General features: G+C 37.2%; 1 protein-coding gene across 1 annotated transcript in view; it reads right to left on the bottom strand.

The window, feature by feature from the left end:
- The window catches only part of LOC124776932 (ryanodine receptor), a 694095-nt gene that overhangs the window by 218797 nt on the left and 452386 nt on the right, over window positions 1–22912 (bottom strand). Inside the window, exons 52-56 of the mRNA XM_047252151.1 lie at window positions 18822–18946; window positions 10721–10921; window positions 10258–10536; window positions 5456–5676; window positions 1346–1436 (exon numbers count right to left, since the gene is read on the bottom strand). Of these exons, the coding sequence (XP_047108107.1) occupies window positions 1346–1436; window positions 5456–5676; window positions 10258–10536; window positions 10721–10921; window positions 18822–18946 (917 nt within the window). The remainder of the gene's footprint in view (window positions 1–1345; window positions 1437–5455; window positions 5677–10257; window positions 10537–10720; window positions 10922–18821; window positions 18947–22912) is intronic.

Here is a 22912-nt window from a genome sequence, read left to right as displayed (position 1 = left end):
TTTTCTCCAAATGTGTTACAGAGAAACTGAATGAACTTATGAACAATGTGAAAGTGGAGCTCCACCACATATCATAACAGTTGAGTCCAAAGCACCTCTGTCCCATAGAGCAGGTATCACATGTTGGTGAAGCAGTACACAGTAACGTGTGCTATTCACACTGCACATACCTGGTCCTTGGGGTCCAAGTTCCTCAAAGAAAAATGGGCAAATTATGAATCGTGTCATGAAGCCACACCATACACTGACACATTCAGTATGTAGGGAACTTCTTAAACATTCATTGGTGGTGATGATCCCCAAAGCTGACAACTGTGAGCGTTCACTTCCACAGTGAGCATGAAGTGTGCTTTATCTCTCCATAAAAATTTCCAAAGCCACATGTCATCAACTTCAAGCCTTGCAAGAAATGTAAGAGCAAAGTTTACTCAAATATTTGCGTCACGTGGCGAAAATTGGTGAGTAATGTGAAATATGTACAGATACCATTTCACAATTGTTCGCAACACTTTATGAATGGTGGATCATGGAATGTTACACTGTCATGACACAGCTCTTGCACAGCTTGAAGTTCATGCATTAGGTCCAGCAGTCTCAGTCACGGCAACAATAACTTCTTCAACATTTTGTGGCCTCTCCCAGGAGCAATCTATCAGTTAATTTGAACTTTGAATCATGTTCTTCAGTGCTTGTGCAGAAAGAGGACCTCTCCACATTCCTTTGATGCAATGATATTCATGAAGAGGAGCAGCACTATCATTGTTGTTCGTTAAAATAGCTTTATGAGTGAAGCCCTGCTCACTTTGTCCAGACCTATGTTGACTGTTTGGAACTATAATGCACACTGATACTTGGGTTTCAACCCTAAGTCACCATATCAGTACTGGCACCTAATGGCAAGTCATGACATTAACACTACTAACAATGGAAATCCTGCAGCAGACAGTCTGAACATCATTCCTATAAAGTTGGGTACAAATACAGTAAATAGTTTTCTGCCTACATTGGTTCAAGTAGCAAAAGTTTAATTAAAGCCACACTGTATATTCAGGCTATGGGTGAGTATGGGTGATAAAATTTTTCTGAACTATAAAATTGCTGTTTAGCAATCAACGAACTAGAGGCTGCCCAGTACAGTCATATAGGACCATGAAATTACATCTGGCAATCACAATTTGAATTTATCAGTGATATGCCACTCAAGACTGTACAGGAAAAGAGTGCACAATTTTGAAGGGTCTTTCAACTGTTGCCTGTTATGACACAGCTTCTGATAGTGTCAAAATTAAAAAAAAAATACATCCTGCAGTACTAAAAACTGCCTTCACAAATTAAAAATACTTACCCTTAATGCTACTGTGGTGTATTCAGACAATCTTGAGACATCAACTGTCAACTTTCTCAGTAGTTTCAAGAGCATGCTTGGCTGCATTTGGCTAGAAGCAAAAATACAAATTATCAAATAATGTAACATCCTAGAAATATCAAAGCATAGTTAGTTAGTAATGTATTTTTCTATATTTTTGTAATAAAAAAATATTGCAGAATTATCAGATATTTATCAACAAATATTGTTACTTTTATTCTTCATCTCTGCAGGCCTGAGGCATACAGAAAACTGCAGGCTCATTGGAGTCAAGAGTTTTTAAGGAAATGAGGATCTTCAGAAAACAGCCCCTCTCCCACAAAAAAAAAAAAAAAAAAAAAAAAAAAAAAAAAAAAAAAAAAAAAAAAAAAAAATGAACAGCTTTACAGCAAAATACACAGCACTATTTCAGACAAAGATAAAGAATTTACCTCAACACAGAAAAATGCTGACAGAAAAAGCTCTAAGGGCTAACAGAGGTCCGAGTTCACACAGCATTTTTATATAACTTTATTATACAATTTGGATCACACCATGTATATGGCTATAACTATTACTACCTAACAGTGCCAATCAGCAAATAATGACGACAGGATGTAACATATTTTATTTTGAGCCATTTTTTGAATTACAAGCCCAGATATGCTTGTGTACATAGGTCAGGCACTGCAGTAGTCACTTTCATTCTATTTACTGATTAAAAGAAAATATAAAATGCAACTGGCCAGTAACTGCATGTGTGAATGATTTATGTATACGCATAACAACTGACTAAACATGTAGGGCTTTTTGGCAAAATTCGCACACACACACACACACACACACACACACACACACACAGACACACACACACACACAGGTGTGTGTGCGAGTGTATACCTGTCCCTTTTTCCCCCCCAAGGTAAGTCTTTACACTCCCGGGATTGGAATGACTCCTTACCCTCTCCCTTAAAACCCACATCCTTTCACCGAGCGAGGTGGCGCAGTGGTTAGACACTGGACTCGCATTTGGGAGGATGACGGTTCAATCCCGCATATGGCCATCCTGATTTAGGTTTTCCGTGATTTCCCTAAATCACTCCAGGCAAATGCCGGGATGGTTCCTTTCAAAGGGCACGGCCGACTTCCTTCCCCGTCCTTCCCTAATCCGATGAGACCGATGACCTCGCTGTCTGGTCTCCTTCCCCGAAACAACCAACCAACCACATCCTTTCGTCTTTCCCTCTCCTTCCCTCTTTACTGATGAAGCAACTGTGGGTTGCGAAAGCTTGAAATTTGTGTGTGTGCTTGTGTTTGTTATTGTTATTGTTTCTATCAACGTACCAATGCTTTCGTTTGGTACGTTACAGAATCTTTGTTTTTAGATATATATATATTGCAAAATACCGACCTATTTTGTTGAAGCTCACATCCATTTTTTTGTTTGTAAATGATTAGGAGCACATATTAAACAGGTTATCACAATGCACGAGTGAAGACAATCAAAGCCTTAGTTCTGCGAAACTGACTGTTATAGAATGTCTTAATTAGGAACTGTGTAACTGGAATGTTTGCTTTTGCAAAAACTTCAACACAATTCTCTTAAGAATGATCTTTATTTTATTCAATGGCTGTATTCAAGCTTTCAAACATGATTGTTCTGGTGAAGAGCAGCAGTGGTTTCCCATCAGTGAATTGAATGCATCTCTCATTTCTGGGCATCATTTGCCTTTTTCTACTCAATTCAATGATTACAAAATCTACAGACTATTAATTTTGATCTTTTTTGGGCATTCATAGCCGTGCAAGCCATGTTTGACAATGCTATAGGTAGAAGTCACAAAGCTCTTAGGGTAGCAGCAGAATATATGGTAACTCTATTTTAATGTTATGGGAAGAATTTTGAAGCAGTCAAGAAATTATACAGATTTTGTTTGCCAATCATTATAAAGCAGAGTGCTGTCACAATAGGCTATAGAGACAAAAGGTTGCAACTGGAATTTTGAATGCCAGATGGGAGAAGAGTGGTGTCAGGAAATTAGCTCCACCTCCATTTCACAGGGCAGTAGCCAATGTTACGGAACTGACACTCTGTAACAGGGACTGCCGATCTCTTCTGGTGTTGTAAGGGTCATATTCAAAATCCATGATGGACCAGGACTAGTCACTTCACTTACTTCAAAGTAAAAAAAGAAAAACAATGGGCAACACACAACACAAAGCATTCAGTGACAGCTACCTCACAATTGCTCATTGAGATTAGCAGAGTATTGTTAATGACGCATTTCAGGCCTGAACTCTTGAGCAGCAGTGGTATTTGATTCGACCACAGTTCAAAACATCCAACACCTAATTTGCCACATTAAGTGGCTGCATTATACCATCTTTAGAGCTTTAGCTAACAAACAAACAGATGTGTTGTTTTGCTAAAAAATGTTAGGTCAAACAGCTGAATATTACGTTGTATTGTGCGCAAGTATCTTAAATAGACCATTCAACTGCCCACAGTTGGCATGGCACCAGATCATTGAGCGCAAACATTCTTATGCACACTATATTTCCAACTTGGGCCTCACCAGATGATGTACAGTACCAGTAACTGAAAATTGGTTACGTTTTCGATACATACATCAGAAAATAAAGACGTTTCAAACTATCTGTGATAAAATAGTTCATGTGGATATAATTCACTATGAAATGCAACTACTAAGTAATTTTTTTTTTTTTTTTTTTTTTTTTTTGCATTTTGAGGCAGAATTCGTACCTATTTCTCAAAAAGCGAATTTTTCTGGTTCCTACTCGTAACTAAACTATTTAAGAAGAAAAATTATTATAATCTAAAACAGGGACTAACTTAAAATATAAAGTGCAAATTTTTGTAATTTGATCTGTGAGGCTAAATTTCAGAGTCGATATTAAGACTATTTTATTTTGATCTTCAATGAACTTGCTATGTGAGTCAATTTTAAAGATTCAGATTACTCTGTTTGAAGCTCACAATAAATAGAGTATTTACCCAATAGAAACTGCCACCATATAAGATGTGTGTTATTATAGCACTGAATAACAGTACTCAAAATCAAAGTACAGCTACTGCTACTCTTGTAGTAGTCATGTATTTATAATGGCGCCTGGCAAGTGCTGTTGTAAGGAGATGGCATTCCATGTAAAAAGATATAGATGCTCTCCTAACTTAAAGCAGCCTTTTCATGGCTGCCATGACAACATGCTACATTTTTCATGGTTGAAACTTCATGAAACTAGAAATACATAATCATCAGTCATAAACTACTTTAGAGGCAGTGTTATGAAAAGGATAGACTGCTACGTGCCATATAGCGGAGATGTTGAGTCACAGATGGATACAACAAAAAGACTGGCAAAAAAGTAAACTTTCGGCCAAAAAGGCATGCATCGGAATTAGACAACATACATGCACACACACTCACACAAATGCAACTATCTCTCTCTCACACACACATGTCCACAGTCTCTGGCTGCTGAGGCTACTACTGCAGAGTTCTTCCAAAAATGGCAAGGCTTGCTGTTTTCATTTAGCATTTGGTTTCTGAATTGATGGAAGTATTGAAAAAGCTTCCAAAACCTTTCCAGTAAATCCAATGGGCACCACTCTAACAACCCAACAACATGTAAATACTACAAGCTACTATTTTAACATTAACTCTGCGCATCAGATTTTGTAACACTAAGTATTAGAAATACATCTGTTGTCACTTTCTCCAAAAATCATGTTGGAAAAAACATGAGAAAATTTTTTTATTTTATGTAAATTGTTCCATCAATGAACTAATCAATCAATCCTTCAACTGTAGACACAAGACACTAATAGGAAAATTGGAGCTAAAGTGGTTTCTTCCTCTACTACTTCCAATTTGGTCTTGCTTGTGAGACAGTCATTATCTGAATCTTTCGTAGTAAAAATGAAAGTAATTTAAACAGTGAACATACAGATCACTCAAATTAGTCACTATTAACAATGAATATCATGGCTTTAGTATTTATTTAATGACCATTTACACAAACAAAATGCCAATAAAACAACTTATGATTTTTGAATTTAAAGCTATGTATTGTTCCTTTTTGACAAACCTGGTAAGAGCGACCAAGAAGTCAGACACAGCTTCCCTTTGGCCTTTGGTGAGCATCCTATTCTTGGAAAGACGATACACAGTATGCAATGTTGCATCCAGAAGGTTTGCATAGTTATCAGCCTCATTATAAAATTTAGAATGTTTGATGAGAAGTGGCAAAATAGAATTTCCTATGTAACGATTCATTGCTAAGGCCATGTCTGATTCATATCCGTCATTCTGAAAAAAAAAGTAAATAAATGTAGCTCCACTACTACATTCACTGACAGTTAAGAAAGTGTACTCTCTCTCTCTTGCCAGGCATATACTAGATTAACACTAATTCAGTTTTATGATAAAGTGCCTTTAAAATGGTTGCTAAGATAAACTATAAATAATCACAACTCTGAACAATTACAAGAAATAAGTATGGAAAAAGTAACTATGCAATGATGTCGAGAGGTCCACCTGTGGTAACTGGCTGCTGTGTCATTCTCTGCCATATGGCATCATTTGGAAGCAGGAGGGAGGGGCATGGGATCAGCACGCTGCTATCCCAGCTTTGCAGACCATGGAGCTCCTCCTGCTCAATTGTTTAGTGCACCCTGTTACATTTCTCCAGTTAATGTTCAGAACTAAACCTGGGTCCTCTGCATGGCAGCCAGACACACTGACTGCTCAGCAAGGGAGATGAGTGGTTAATAAAGTATGGCAATTTTATACATTCAGCTTCTGATCTGTCACCATTTCATGCTTTTGTTGTATGTCTTTCTTCACATAACTCGAGTGCACTCAACATCTTCGGCTGGATGTGTAAAGCTTATTTCTCCAGTTATTTTCAGTAAGTAATATCTACAAGTCATAGTTGGAATTGGTCAACTAATACAAGTACCTGGGCGTAACACATTGTAGGATTGTGAAATGGAATAATCATATAAGCTCAGTCATAGGTAAAGCAGCTGGCAGACTGCAATTCATTGATAGAATACTAGGAAACTGCACACAAAATATTTGTGTGACCCATCCAAGAATACCACTCAAGTATGTGGAAACCATACCAAATAAGACAAAGGCCATATTGAACAGATACAAAGAAGGATAGCATGAATGGTTACAGGTTTGTTCCATCCATGGGAGAGTATCATAGAGGTGCTGAAGAAACTGAACTGCCATACTCTTGAAGATAGATACCAATTATCCCATGAAAACTTATGTAGAAAATTTCTAGAACAAGCATTAAGTGATGAATCTAGGAATACATTACAACCATCTATGTATTGTTCCCATAGGGGTCACAAAGGCAGTATAAGACTAATTACAGCATGCACACAGGCATTTAAGGAATCATTCTTTCCCGCAATCCATACGTGAATGAAATGGGAGAAAGCGTTATTAATGGTACAACAAGATGTACCCTCTTCCATGTACTTCACAGTGGTTTGCAGAGTATAGATGAGGATGTAGATAATAGACGCAGCAATGAAGTGAAAAATAAGATGATTTTTTTTTATCTCCAAAATGTGAGCCCAGTGACTTAATCATTGTGTTACCTAACTCAGTCCAATTACCAGCACTGAATTTACATAATGACTGTACTCTGTACAGTAACAAGAGTTACTAAAGCTAAAGCAAACACAAAAAACTGATAGATTTTTAGAATTCAGAATATTCATCAACTGAGAAGAAAATGAAGAAAACAGCAAGTGCAGAAAGTTGGGAAAATGACTAAGTAAATTCGTTCTCTGCTCAGTTCTTGATAATTATATTTGGTTCTAAGGGTTTTATATCTTTATACTCTTTTTGTGAGTTAATTTTTTGTTGTTGTTACAGATTATCCTACTAAGAATAAAATGTTGGCCATATTACCACAAAAATGTGACTAAAATGTGTTCACAGCAAAAACATCTAATAACAATTATACCAAAGCAGTATATTTTACAGATAAAGCATGCAAAGTGGTGAATGCAAGTGTCATTAATGTAACTGCAGGAGAGATTTTATTTTTATAAAAAAGACAACGAAATGGCATGTATTCCCACTACATAGTAATATAAATCTACTTGGCATGACCTTGTGTTTCCCAGCAAGTCGAAATAGTCAAAAGTTCTCAGATTTCCAAACAGATGAGTTTTCTACTATGGTGGAATGTTTCTGTAAGTACCACTCCAATTGCATACTGGCAAAATGTCAAATCGGTGTCTGTCAGTATTGTTTTTATGTAGCTGGTGCCGGGCGGTAGTCTGACCCTTCCCACTGACTCCAGGGTCAGACGGATGGGGAGGAGTGGGAGGTAGAGACTAGCTGTGCCCGAGTCCTGGCATGGTCAATTTGGCTTCACCCCATGTGCCACCTGGAAGCCGCTTGGCTGGGGAAGCTCACAGTGTATTGTGACCAGTATCAAGTTCCAAGCAAATCACAGTTGGCAGTCTCTGCTTTTGCTTTAAGGGTCATCACTGCTTCTAATTTTGATGTTTTAGGACTTGTGATTTGTAATGGTTAGCCAGAAATGAACTCTAAATTTAAACACACACAATTGAAGTTAGAACAATTTTCAGTAGTTTACTAGAACTATTCATTAGTTAATGTAGTATACTGCTGTGAACTTTCAAATTAAATGCTTTAATGCTGTTATTACATTTGATCTGCTTAAAAAGGAATCAATAAATATTGATTTATTTAACTCAAAATAGTAGTTAGTTATGAACATTATTTATCTTACAATGCACTAATGTATTGCTTGGCCTCAACATGTTAAACTAGCCATGTATTCTGAAACCCACAAATAGTTTAAACCAGTGTTTATTCATTTTATTTTTTATGACAGTTTATTATTATTATTATTATTCCACACAGTTAAGATGCATGTGGTTGGTCTCTCTTCTGGAATCAACAATTTGTAATTATGTACAGGGTTATTACAAATGATTGAAGCGATTTAACAGCTCTACAACAACTTTATTATTTGAGATATTTTCACAATGCTTTGCACACACATACAAAAACTCAAAAAGTTTTTTTAGGCATTCACAAATGTTTGATATGTGCCCCTTTAGTGATTCGGCAGACATCAAGCCGATAATCAAGTTCCTCCCACACTCGGCGCAGCATGTCCCCATCAATGAGTTCGAAAGCATCGTTGATGCGAGCTCGCAGTTCTGGCACGTTTCTTGGTAGAGGAGGTTTAAACACTGAATCTTTCACATAACCCCACAGAAAGAAATCGCATGGGGTTAAGTCGGGAGAGCGTGGAGGCCATGACATGAATTGCTGATCATGATCTCCACCACGACCGATCCATCGGTTTTCCAATCTCCTGTTTAAGAAATGCCAAACATCATGATGGAAGTGCAGTGGAGCACCATCCTGCTGAAAGATGAAATCAGCGCTGTCGGTCTCCAGTTGTGGCATGAGCCAATTTTCCAGCATGTCCAGATACGCGTGTCCTGTAACATTTTTTTCGCAGAAGAAAAAGGGGCCGTAAACTTTAAACCATGAGATTGCACAAAACACGTTAACTTTTGGTGAATTGCAAATTTGCTGGACGAATGCGTGAGGATTCTCTACCACCCAGATTCGCACATTGTGTCTGTTCACTTCACCATTAAGAACAAATGTTGCTTCATCACTGAAAACAAGTTTCGCACTGAACACATCCTCTTCCATGAGCTGTTGCAACCGCGCCGAAAATTCAAAGCATTTAACTTTGTCATCGGGTGTCAGGGCTTGTAGCAATTGTAAATGGTAAGGCTTCTGCTTTAGCCTTTTCCGTAAGATTTTCCAAACCGTCGGCTGTGGTACGTTTAGCTCCCTGCTTGCTTTATTCATCGACTTTCGCAGGCTATGCGTGAAACTTGCCCGCACGTGTTCAATCGTTTCTTCGCTCACTGCAGGCCGACCCGTTGATTTCCCCTTACAGAGGCATACAGAAGCTTTAAACTGCACATACCATCGCCGAATGGAGTTAGCAGTTGGTGGATCTTTGTTGAACTTCGTCCTGAAGTGTCATTGCACTGTTATGACTGACTGATGTGAGTGCATTTCAAGCACGACATACGCTTTCTCGGCTCCTGTCACCATTTTGTCTCACTGGGCTCTCGAGCACTCTGGCGGCAGAAACCTGAAGTGTGGCTTCAGCCGAACAAAACTTTATGAGTTTTTCTACGTATCTGTAGTGTGTCGTGACCATATGTCAATGAATGGAGCTACAGTGAATTTATGAAATTGCTTCAATCATTTATAATAGCCCTGTATTTTACAATACAAATGCACCCTGCACAGAACTCTGTACCATTCAAATGAAACATATGGCCTCAGACAAAAGGATAAATCAGCAGTTGGTTTATGCAGCTTCGACAAACACCATATGTTTGATTTTGAATAGAGCAGAGCACTGGGCGGGGCTACTGGATGTTGGGACAATAAATTAAGGAGAGAAGGTAGACCACCCCTCAACACTGCCTAACGAAGAAAATCCAAACCTCATTCAAATTTTTCACCAGAAGATGACGGTGGTGATACTCATTGAAATATTACACCATCTTGACAAACTCACTATCTGGAAATCTCAGAACTTTACATTATTAGATGTCTTTGGCTTTTCATTCTATAGATAATTAATAATATATGGATTAATTTGGAAAAATACTGAAACACGCAGTACTCACTGCAATTGGTTACTATAAATGATGCAGTTATTTGATAAAAACCACAAAGAATTACAAAAGTTTTTCTTGCTTAATAATAAATATTGTTAAGGAGTAAAAACTAAAAATTCATTATTACATATCTGGCAAAAAAAAAAAAAAAGACACTACAACTTACCCTATCCAGCATAGTTGCTGCTCTGAGATCAGGAAGAAAAGCTTCCTCCAGTAGCCTGAAGAAAAGTTCTTGTGTCTCAATGCCATAAACTCTCTCCAGGAACAAAACAATGCTCTGTTTATTTGCTGGTATAAGACCAGATGGCATGTCACTCTTTGGCCTTTCTTCTCCAGCTGCTGGATTTTGCAGTGTAAACTTTAAACTCAGAACACCCTGAAGATCCTCAAGAGGAACTAAAGACCTTAAAATTGCCCGAGCTCTGAGGGACTCATTCTTTCCCTGTAATGAAGAAATAAATATTACTAACATTCAAAACAAACAAAATTCCAGAAAAAAATTAATTAATTAATACAATCTTTGAAAACGCTGTCTCAAAAAGGTAAGAGTGGTCTGAAAATAAATTCACTTACATTTCTCTACTTTATTATGCTACATTTTAACAACTTATTATACAATATCTTACCTGCAGAATCACAGATGAATCTGGCGCACATCGTCCAAGCAGATCTACCAGTGTACAATAGAAATTAAGAATTGCAGCACCAGTATCTATATAATCTTCATCATCTTCACTTTCGGGTAAAGGATGCTCAAACTGCATCACTGTCATAGTTCCTTCTGCCTCATCCATTACTTTTCTTCTATCAGCAATGCGCTCTGACATCTGTATTGGAAAACAATGAAATGGTCCTTAATAGTAATAACCATCAAGTAGTTTATTTGTAGAAAAATTGGACAAACCATGTACACTGTATGCTACATTATTAATAGAAGTAATTTCTTCCATGCCTTAAAAGAGATGAATGATTCTATTGTTTGACAAAAGTAGTACTTCCTGCAGGTAAGCTATAATGTATGAATAGAGATAGAATGCTTATAAACTTGAGAAGTGTTAAACTGGAAGTTCAAGGTACAGCATTTGACAAAGACTGATGGTTTTAGAGCAGTCAATTATAGTCATGTTGTAGACTGACTGAAGAATATGAACTTAAAAACTTAATAAAACAGGCTTACAGGTGTATACCCACCATTTTGCATCAAAGATATATTTATCTACAGCTTGCATCAATATTGAGAATATGTTTGTTTTGCTTTTAAGGAGAGGTGAGAGAGGAAATTCTGATGTAATCCATGATCGGCATTGTTGCAACATTTAGCTTCACCACACAATGATTTTGGGTCAAGTATGCTTCACAGTAGTTTTTTGCAGAAACTGATGTAATTGTGATGTAATGGCACTGTGAAGGCAATTGGAAATGAGGCTATTGATTTGTCAATTGCTACAGTGCCAAGTTGATGTTTATGGATGCATTAGTGACAGGAGAATCTCATTTGTAGCAAGAACTCATTAGTGTAATATGTTTGTGGTAGCGCAACATGTGAAATATTTGTGATAAGGAAGAATAGGAATGCTATTCCTCATTGTTTCGCTTGCAACAGTTTAAGCTGTCCTCTTACGTTCCTGCCCAACCACACACTTGAAGATCGCCACACATTCAGAAATAAACAGCAAAGTATTTGTGACAAGGAACAATATGAATTTTATTGCTGCTCATTTCACTCAAAGGAATGTAGGCTGTCCTCTTAGGTTTCTGCCTAACCACACATTCGAAAATAAACAGGCAAACATTTATTTCATCCTTCATTCTCTAATCAGACAGAAATGGTAAATGACAAAGAATATTGCAGAACATATTGTATTACATTCATAACAAAGTTCCAGAACATGATAACAATGCTAAGTTGAAAAAGGAAAGAAAATGTTAGCTTGCAGCGAGCTGCGAACCTATAACCTCGAGCGCAGCTAACCATGATGTTATCCCTCATGCTACAGTTTACTCCTCTTAATTTTGTATGGTACATTAGTAATCATAAAATCTCTTGAAGCCTTTCATCACCGATGTTTTATTACAATTAATGATAATGATAAGTTTGATAATGATAATGATAATGATAAGTTTGATGTTGTGATACACTTTCAATGGGCCGTTGCTTTGAAATATACCGGGCACATACCGCACCACTATGGAGGAAATGAAAATGCACACACCACACACAGGGGCTGTTCACAAGCACTCACTAAAGTTGAGAGTTGAAAGCCCACTAGTGACATCACCACTGCAAAAAGTAGTGGTAAGTTGACTGGCTAAAAACATGCACCCCAACGTTAGATTCTGACACCTTTCACCGTACTTCACAGTTTTCAGTTTAATTCACCATGTTCATCAATTTTTGCTTTTTTCTGGGTGAACACAAAGGAAAGATGTCTCAAAAATGTGTGTTTTGATGTATAATTTGCAGTCGTAGCATGTCAGGAAATAGCTTGATTGCCTTGTTCCCAGATACCAATTTCAATTTTTTGACGAATTTTTACTTGCTGTTAAACATCCATGATTTTTTAAGAACTGATGAAATTCATTACCACAAATTATTGTATAAACATGGTATTGTACGTTTAATTTAGTTCACTTATACAGACTCGATACAATGTATGGTAAGGATTATGATTTTTAATCATACATGCCAATTACATACGTTTTTGCTCGTGTTTCGGGGTTTTTAACATTTACCTCAATTCTGCATTTTCCTTAATTTTCCGTTTTCTAAGCCTGGACAGCACAAAAACATAAAACAGGGGTTCCACCGTAAATGTTACTCAAGAAGTGAGCTCTGTAGAGCACCTCTGTAATACAGCTCAAGTTAAGGCTGTCAGCTAAGGTTGTGACATCTCATCTGCTCTTTTTGTCTCTGATTTATTTCATGTACAAAGGTGCAGTTGAAACTTACAGCACAGAGCAGCAGCTTTTAGAGGCACTATGGCTCAAGTTTAAAAGAATAGTTGACCATACACTGGATGGGGTTGTACCCAGTAAACAGTCCATAATGGGAAGGAATCTCTATGGAATACAGTCACTATAATGAAACTTCTAAAGAAACAAATATTACTGCATAACAGGTGTAAAACAAAGCCTAGGGCTGTAGATACACAGATCCTGAATGAAACACCTTTGGATGTCGAGAGAACAATACGTGATGCCTTCAGTGACTCTATGATTACGATTGCAGAATATTGTCACATGGTATTTCACAAAACCCAAAGAAATTCTGGTCATATGTAAATGCTGTTAGTGGCACCAGCAAAGAAAAATATGAAATGCTTAGCTCCATTTTCAAATGTTCCTTTTCAAAGAAAAACCCATGAGAATTGGCCCAATTTAACCCTCATACCACTGGAAATGTGAATGAAGTAAGTATTAGTGTAGTGTCAGTGGTGTTGAGAAACAGCTGAAATCTTTAAAATTGAACAAAGCTCCAGGGCTGATGAAATCCCTGTCAGATTATATACTGAATTTGTGGAGTTAGCCCGTCTCCTAACTAAAATCTATTGTAGAGCCCTTGAACAAAAAACTGTGCCCAGTTCTTGGAAAAAAGTGCAGGTCACACCCATCTACAAGAAGAGTAGTAGTAGTGATCCACAAAACTACTGTCCGGTATCCTAGACATTGATTTGTTGTAGAGTCTTAGAACATATTCTGAGCTCAAATATAATGAGGTATCAGTATTTCTTTATTTCTGAAAAGCATTTGACTCAGTACCACACCTATGTTTATCGTCAAAAGTACAATCATATGAGATATAAAGTGAAATTTGTCACTTGACTGAGGACTTTTTGGTAGGGAAGATGCAGCATGTTATCTTTGATGGAGAGTCATCGTCAGATGTTGGGGTGTGCCTGAGGGAATTATGTTGGGATCCTTGCAGTTAATGTTGTATACTAATAACCTTGCAGACAATATTAATAGTAACATCAGACTTTTTTTGCAGATGATGCAATTATCTATAATGACATACTATCTGGAAGAAGTGTATAAACATTCAGCTAGATCTCAAAATATTTCAAAGTGATGCAAAGATTGGCAAAGATTTTGAATATTCAGAAATGTAAAACTGTGCACCCCAAAAAACAAAGAGTCAGCGTTGGAATCAGCCAACTCATACAAATATCTAGGTGTCACACTTTGCAGGGATATGAAATGCAATGATCATATAGGTTCAGTCAACTGTTACGCAGTGCAATCAATCTAAAAAGAATATTGCTTACAAATCACTTGTGCGACTGGTTTTAGAATATTTCTCAAGTGTGTGGAACCCATATCAAATAGGACTAAGAAGGGACACTGAATGTATACAGAGAAGGGCAGCACGAATGGTCACATGTTTGTCTGATCCATGGGAGAATGTCACAGAGATACTGAAGAAATGGAACTAGCAGTTGAAGATAGAGGTAAACTACCCAAAAACAGTCTATCAACAAAGTTTGAATAACTAGATTTAAATAATTATTCTGGGAATATACTACAATCCCCTACATATCACTCACATAGGACTGTGAGGATAAGATCAGAATAATTACTTCACTCACAGAGGCATTCAGACAATCATATGTGAATGGAATGGAAAGAAACCCTAATAACTGGTACAGTGGGATGTACTGTCTGTCATGCATCTCATGGTGGTTTGTATAGTATAAATGTAGATGTAATTGTAGATGTCGACATGCGCATGATGCTCTCCTTAGAAACACTGATGTACAGAGTGATTAATTAGGCTGTGTTTGTTATATCAGCAAGGTGCCTATGTTCGTTTGTCATGTGAAAAAGGGAATAAAGGTCAGTGGTTTTGAATAAAAAGAAATTTAATATCCTGTGGCATGTAACACTGTTGTGTTCCCCTGTTAAAAGTAAAAACTTAATCTGACTCACAGGTGTTACTAATCTTGTGATTTCATTAAAGCAAAAAGTCAAGTTTAAGATCTGTAAGAGTTGTAAAGGCAATACAAATGTCTGCTTGTGTCTGTGTATGTGCAGATGGATATGTGTGTGTGTGTGTGTGTGTGTGTGTGTGAGTGTATACCTGTCCTTTTTTCCCCCTAAGGTAAGTCTTTCCGCTCTCGGGATTGGAATGACTCCTTACCCTCTCCCTTAGAACCCACATCCTTTCGTCTTTCCCTCTCCTTCCCTCTTTCCTGATGAAGCAACTGTTTGTTGCGAAAGCTTGAATTTTGTGTGTATGTTTGTGTGTCTATCGACCTGCCAGCGCTTTTGTTTGGTAAGTCTTATATATATCAACAGACAGGAGCCCACCCGGCTAGCCACGCGGTCTAATGCGTTGCTTCCCAAGAGGGAAGGCGTGCTGGTCCCCAGCACAAATCCGCCTGGCGGATTAGTGTCAAGGTCCAGTGTGCCAGCCAGCCTGTGGATGATTTTAAGGTGGTTCTCCATCTGCCTCGGCTAATGCAGACTGGTTCCCCTTATTCCGCCTCAGTTACACTATGTTGGTGATCACTGCGCAAACACTGTCTCCACATATGCGTACACCATAATTACTCTACGACACAAACAATTGGGGTTACACTTGTCTGGTATGAGACATTCCCACACCTGGGTTCGGTGTGGGGTGGTGGTGGGGTGGGTGGACTGCTGTGGTTTGCTGTGGAGTTGTGAACCACTCTGAGGGCTACGGTGGGACAAAGCCACTCCGTCATTTCTAGGTCCCCGGTTCAATACACAACACAATCAACAGACAGCTCAGAAGGAGATAACATGCAGCACCTATTTGAACCTTTCAGTCTCTACTCTCATTCAAATCAAAAAGCAATATCCAAGGCTGACAAGTGCTTGCTAAGTCACATCTTCTGAAGCGTAGCTACTCCTCCCCCTTATTCTCCAAATCAACCACTTGACTAACTTTGGTTCCTTACAACAAACAAAGATTATGTGGTTTTTAAATCAAATGACATTTTCAATGCCATCCTGAGTTAACGAAAGTTGTAATTTCATCTCATTTTTGGCAATAATGACTCTGATTTCAATTGTGCAATATGAAATTCCCTCCCATTTATCCTTTTTTATTCAACTTTATGCTCGCTCTTAACCACATCTCACTTGCTCAGATATTTTTCCAAGCTTGTTAATGTATTTTTAAACTGTTGCTGAGATTTCTACTCACTACCTATTTCTATACAAATCAAATTTTAGTACTGAATGTACTAACTTTCTGTGTTTCTATATGTACTATATCAGCAATCAGACAGGCTAGAAAAGTACATAACTTTTGTGAAACTACTGGCTAAACCATTGGTAATGCTGCAAAGTAGGTACGTTTCAAGTGGGATGGCTCATCGATGACATTATATCTTGGATGGACAGCTTCAAGTAGGAAAGTAGGCACATTTCACCCTGCATTTGGTTAACACTTGGGACACAAAACTGCTCTACTCCTCCAACCTTTGGTCTGACTACACTCTCTTCTATTTCTTATATATGATCTTGCCCCTAATCATCATCATCAACATCATCCTTATTGCACACACTCTCCTACCATATTACAGCTATGCTGTTTGTTGATCAAACAGTCCATGTACTGTAAGCTGTTCAATTAACTAATATGCCAGTAGAAACAGAATCACATACCATTTGTTGCTTACCTTTACCCCTGTTCTTAGATACAATATTCTACTATTTTGCTTCATGGTTTTTATGTAAGTGCATTATTATATTTTCAGGTATTTATGATATTATATTCTTTTCCAAATTTATCTATAATATCATAACACATTTTACATAACTTTTATGAAATAAAGTACAGTACAAAAACTGGCTCATTTACAGATTTTACTTTGCATATTGATAAGAAAAATGTAATTTGTTTCTATTTGTTTTATATAATTCGTAACTAATGCCATATGCACTTGATTATTTTCCAAATTTAATTTACGTAAAGTTAAATAGAAATTTCTTGCTCACTAAATAAAGAATTATTCACCTAATATTTTGAAAAATGTTTATGACATTATAGACAAATTTGAGAAAGAGTACATAATTTTGTTGCCAGACTTACAGCATTGCTTCAGAAAAGTTACGTGTACTATGTTGTGTTACACTATTTTATACATCATTTTCTAAGAGAGAAAAATAAAAGAAAACACTCACAGCAAGCATATTAGCTTCTAATCGTATTGTGAAACAGTATTTCTACTAATGATCTTTGCAGCATTGAGAGTGTACCAGAGAGCAGCAATGGTTAACAGTGTTTTAACACATGTTGGCTAAAATGTCACACACCTACACTAATGAAACAACTCCTGCATTGGTAGTGCTCCTGCAGCTGTCGAAGAATACCACTGGCACTTCCCGACATGCCAAATTTCTGATCTGATTGTCAAGTGTTTTGAACACATTGCTTGAAACTGGTATTCTTCATGTTTCCTATTTCCTTCAGAACATGTAGGTAAACAACAGGAACGGCAATACGGTATTGAAATGGCGTAGTGTAGTCCCACTGGCAGCAGACAGCGATTTTCTTCACATATCAGTGTCCCATGAACATGTGTAAGGGAAACATTATATGTGGAAAACTTGTACCCACTCCTCATAGTGTGTCCACAATATCCACTTAGGTGACATTGTCACACAACTTGAATTTTCTCACTATTTAAACGATAATCATCATTTGCTTTCATTAACACTATTCACTGATGAAACCATATACAGAAAGGAATGAACAACACACATAATAATCATCAATAATCACACGAAACCAGCGCAAACCAATTTCCAAGTTCATTTTGTGATCAATGTTTGATGTGGCATGACTGGTAACATGTTGATAGGCCCAGCCATTTAAGAAGAGTGAATGATGTGACAGAATTATTCGTATTTTTTTGAAGATTTCTTTGTTGAACATCTTGAGGACGGTCCCTTGGCAATGTGGACTGCAATGTACATCAGTCATTAGGAAGCCCCTATACATTTTACCAGACCTCTGAGGGAACATCTCAACCACACTTATCCTAATCGCTGAATTGGCCATGGTAGTACAGTTAACTGGTCACTGGGATCACCAGACATTACACCATTAGATTTTTGTTTATGAGACTGGATGAAGTCTGAGGTGTACAAAAGAAAGGTCTATACACAAGATGAACTACCTAATCATGTCATGGATGATGCTGCCATCATTAGGGGATGTGCAGAGGCACTCAGACAATGTGTTCTCCCAAGAGCGCAGAAACTGAAGTTGTGGTGGGATATTCAAACATTTATTGTTAACTGTACAACAGCTACAATGTGATACGTATGATAATGCTTAGAGGTGAATCTGTTAAAAATATGTATTTTTCATTTGGTACATTGTAAAACATGTGTTGTAATGTTCCCTATTTGTTGTTCATTTTTAAACCTGACAATGTATTAAATAACACAGAAAATAACTAACAACATGCAGTGAATGTGTTCTGTCTTGGAAAGCATTCAGAATAGGAAGTTTTTTCCTACAAATGATAGTTCCTGTCTTACTGTAAATATTGATCAATCCTTTTAGGATATCTTGCATTTCTTTATGTGAGACCTACAAGCACTTTATAATGACTGTTGATCCTTGAAATTAGTTATATGAATCAAGAACACATTTACAATATATTGTAGACACTGCAGTTGAGGGTTGCATTATGTGGGAGATTCCTGCTTCACACACACTAAAACACACCAAATGAGATGACGTACCTTATTTGCATCAATTATTGCTCTTAGAAGGCCTTCTCCTTCTCCTCTAAGAGCAGGACCTAAGCATTCTGGTCTTCTGATCAGAAGGCGAATTACTAAATTAGCATTTTCTTCAACACTCTCACCTGAAACACAAAATTAATGTCAGATAACAAATTCTTGCAGCTAAGCTGTCTGATAACCTATAAAAATTAATATATTTCTGGAAAACTACTTACACCTATCTGTACAAGCAACCTAACAACATTGAAAGACAATACACATTTAAGCACAAACCACAATAAGAGAAAGTGCTAAGATCATTTGACAAGGAAACATATTTTGAAGCCCTCATTTCCGATAGCTATAATATTACACTGATGAGCAAAAAATAAGAACAAAAGTAACTCGCACGACGTGTCACTGCAAAGTAACTCAGAGCGGTGAAACTTGGACCGTACACAGAACAAACTGCTACAGTATAGTACAAAAGGCATCTTAAAGGAATACACAATGTGACGAACAGAAATGACATTTTTATTCAAAGAAAATAATCACAATGAAGTTGTCATGATTTATAATGGTCTCCTGGGCATTACAAAATGTGGGACATGGACCTTAATAGGGTTTGTGATCACCACAGATGGCAGTGCATGCTCTGCCACAAGCTCCCAAGCTGGGCACAAGGTTGGTGGGAGTTTTTGTTGTAGGGTGTTCCATTCCTCCACCAGTGTGGTTGACAGCTACTGGGTTGTCATTGGTACATGCAAACATTGCAATGGAACAGGTCAGTGCCCGTTCTTTCACACATGTTGTAAGATATGACAGACAGTTAAATTTAAAACTTGATCCTTCAGTATATAAAATAAAACTTGATCCTTCAGTACATAAACTGCAATTTTGGGTTAAATGTGAATAGTCTTATATATTTAAATCTATAAATCGAAACCATAAATTTAACACAAAATTAGTGTTCTTCAGGGAACATAATTTTTTATATATTTTTGGTGTGGTTCAGAATTGTAACTGCATTTGAGGTCACTGACATTTAAAATCATGGTTTTATTCTATAGTTCCATAATCATTTTGAAAAATAAATCAAAACACATTTTTTAAAATGTAATTAATGTCATATTTAATTATTATTCAATTAAATGTAAGTTTCTCTAGATGCTAAAAATCAATATGTAATTGCTGCATCTTTGAGCAACTATACGAGTTGTTTTATCATTTGCTATCAGGTGTCGAGTTGTAAAGTTGTTGGGTGGCAAAGAAAAAGTTACCTGCAATATTTATATTATTTCGCTGAGCTTACTTTAAAATTAAAATCTAGCTTACTCTCACAAGAAGATGAACCATCCTACAAGACTGTGAGATAACAGTAATTCACTGATCTACAAAGCAGTACTGAGAGTTAAGTACAAACCATTTACTTATCATTTCTACCTGCACTTGCTCATTTTAATATTCATTTATTAAGCAAACATAGACAAAGTTTGTAAAATTATAACATAACAATTATGTAGCCAACAGATCAAGGATTCAGGTTAGAACATGCTCCAACATGTCTCTCCAACACAACCCACATGTGCACAATGGGATTTAAGTAGATAGAATGGGTAAACCAGTCCATTCACCAAAAACTCTCTCGCTCCAGCAACTCTTCCATCTGTGCAGTTCAATGTCATGCATAAAAATGAAGTCAATGCCGAATGCATGCCTTAAACAGTGCACATGGGGAAGTAGTACATTGTCACAATAATGTTGACCAGAAAGTGTGCCATGTTCAAAGATTTGGAGGCCAGTACGTCAATGTTACATTACGCCTCCCCACACCATAATACCTGGACCACCAAAACGATCATGTTTAACAATGTTCCTCAGTGCATTATGTACCCTGGTATGGCTAGAGTTGAGAACACGTAATTCACCCAGGAATATTTTTGAACACGATCAATTTGATGGCACAGGTGTTATGGTGTGAAGATGCATAATGTTCCATGGGCGTAATGACCTCCAAATTTTTGAACGCAGTATGCCCACTGGTCAATGTTATTGTGACACTGCACCCCTTTCCCAATTGTGTGCATTTGCCCCTGACTTCATTTTTATGGGTGACTGCACAACCATATCGAACTGCATAGGTGGAGCAGCTCTTGGAAAGAGAGGATATTTTGCAAATGGACTCGCCTGCCCGTTTCCCTGACTTACATCCCACCGAGCACATGTAGGATGCATTGGGGAAATGTGTTTCAGCATGTGCACATGCACCAAAGTCCATCCACTAGTTGTTAACCACACTGTTGGATTGGAGAAATGGAATGCCCTACCACAAGAACTCCCTACCAACCTTGGGCCAGCTTGGGAGCATATTACAGAGCATGCCCTGCCATCCAAGGTGATCACACACCCAACTGACATCCATGTCCCGCATTTTGTAATGTCCAGGTGACCATCATAAATCTCCGTGACTTCAGTGTAATTATGGTCTTTGAATAGAAGTGTCATTTCTGTTTGTCTCATTGCATATTTCTTTCAGTTACTATATTTCACCAATTCTTTCCATGAAAGGTCCATGTTTCATTGAACTATGTTACTTGGCAGTGACATGTTATTTGAAATTTACTTCTGTCCTTAGGAAAGTCTGCATGCCAGTGTACTTCAGGGTACTAATATTTATGTGGCAGACGTACTGATTAAAGCTTAATGAATTGCCTTCATTGGCATCACCATTCTAATAGAGTGACATCCAAATTTTACATTTCTTGCTTGCTACTTCTTTCCTTTTGTTCACTAAAATTCTTTGAGGTGGGTCTTTCTGTGTGCTAAAGTGTACCTACCAACCTTACATCATGCCAATTAAAAATGCGAAGAACTGTACATAGTATTTATTTACATAAAAAATGGGAAGTGAACTGTTTTACAGTCTATGACTAATAATATCAGAACAAAACTGTATCATTATAGATCCCACTGTGGATACCTTAAAATGAAAAAAGACAAAATGCATCTGGGAGAAATAAAATACGGTGCAGCAAGAGAAGTTGCTTTTTATTTACAAAACGACGACTTCCATCATATATTTGCATGAAAGCAAGCTGCATGACCAGAGTTTTTGTTTGTTGGTTCTCTTCTTGAACACATATTTTTGACAATATAATGTAACTGGATGGACAAAAAATCTGGCTCCAAAAGCTCGCATAAGTTAAACCTTTTCTGTCTTCTCCTGCCGCCACTTGATGAGTAGGTTTTTTTACCTATCCAATTACATTATACTGTCAGGAATATCGTTATCATACTACTGTTAATCTAATATTTCTGCATCTAAAACTATAACCAAGCAATGGGATATGATGAATATACAGAGACCATGCCACTACATCTCCTATGGTTTCATCCCCAATGCCTCCTCCTAAGTTTCATTTCAGTAAGTTTAAGTCAGTTAACAACCTACAAGATATGCCTCCAAGATTTCCAAAAAACATATAAGATTTGAGTGAAGACTGAAGCACATTCATAGTCAAAGCCTGGTTTGAAATAATTCATTTTGTGATGGAGTCTCTCAGCATTTATTTGAAGTACCTGGAGGGTGTTATCTGCATTTTGAGAAGAAATGACTCATTTTATTTGCCTCCAAGCACTTCATGTAAACAATGATAATTCATTCCTCTGGTAATAGTGCACACTAAGTTCAGGAAGGCAATGAATTATCTTTCCACATCCAGTATGAAGATATTTATATTCACATGACCCGTTTTGAGATTTTAAACCTTATTTTCAAAAATTTTGGGGGCCATTTTATTGTATAACAAAAAAGACAAAAGCAAAGTGATATAATGCAGTTAAACATGATTCTTACATGTCATGGCCATCAGTAAAACTCAGTATATGAAAATAAGCTATATTTCCATCCTTTCAAGGAGTGTGCAAGGGAAACTATCTCCAAAGCCCAAGTTCTTCATGTGCAATATTTTGTTATTGTTTGATCTGAATGTGAGAATGAACTTCACTGTGACACAGTTTTGCAAAGTGTCAAGCAAATATGCAAAGAGCTGTGATCATAATCACAACAATATAATGTGTGTAGGAAAATATATCTCACCAAGAACAGC

Source organism: Schistocerca piceifrons, chromosome 2 (assembly GCF_021461385.2).
Source record: "Schistocerca piceifrons isolate TAMUIC-IGC-003096 chromosome 2, iqSchPice1.1, whole genome shotgun sequence".
Lineage (NCBI taxonomy): Eukaryota > Metazoa > Arthropoda > Insecta > Orthoptera > Acrididae > Schistocerca > Schistocerca piceifrons.
Note: the sequence above shows the minus strand (reverse complement) of the source record. Positions and strands in the feature narration are given on the sequence as shown.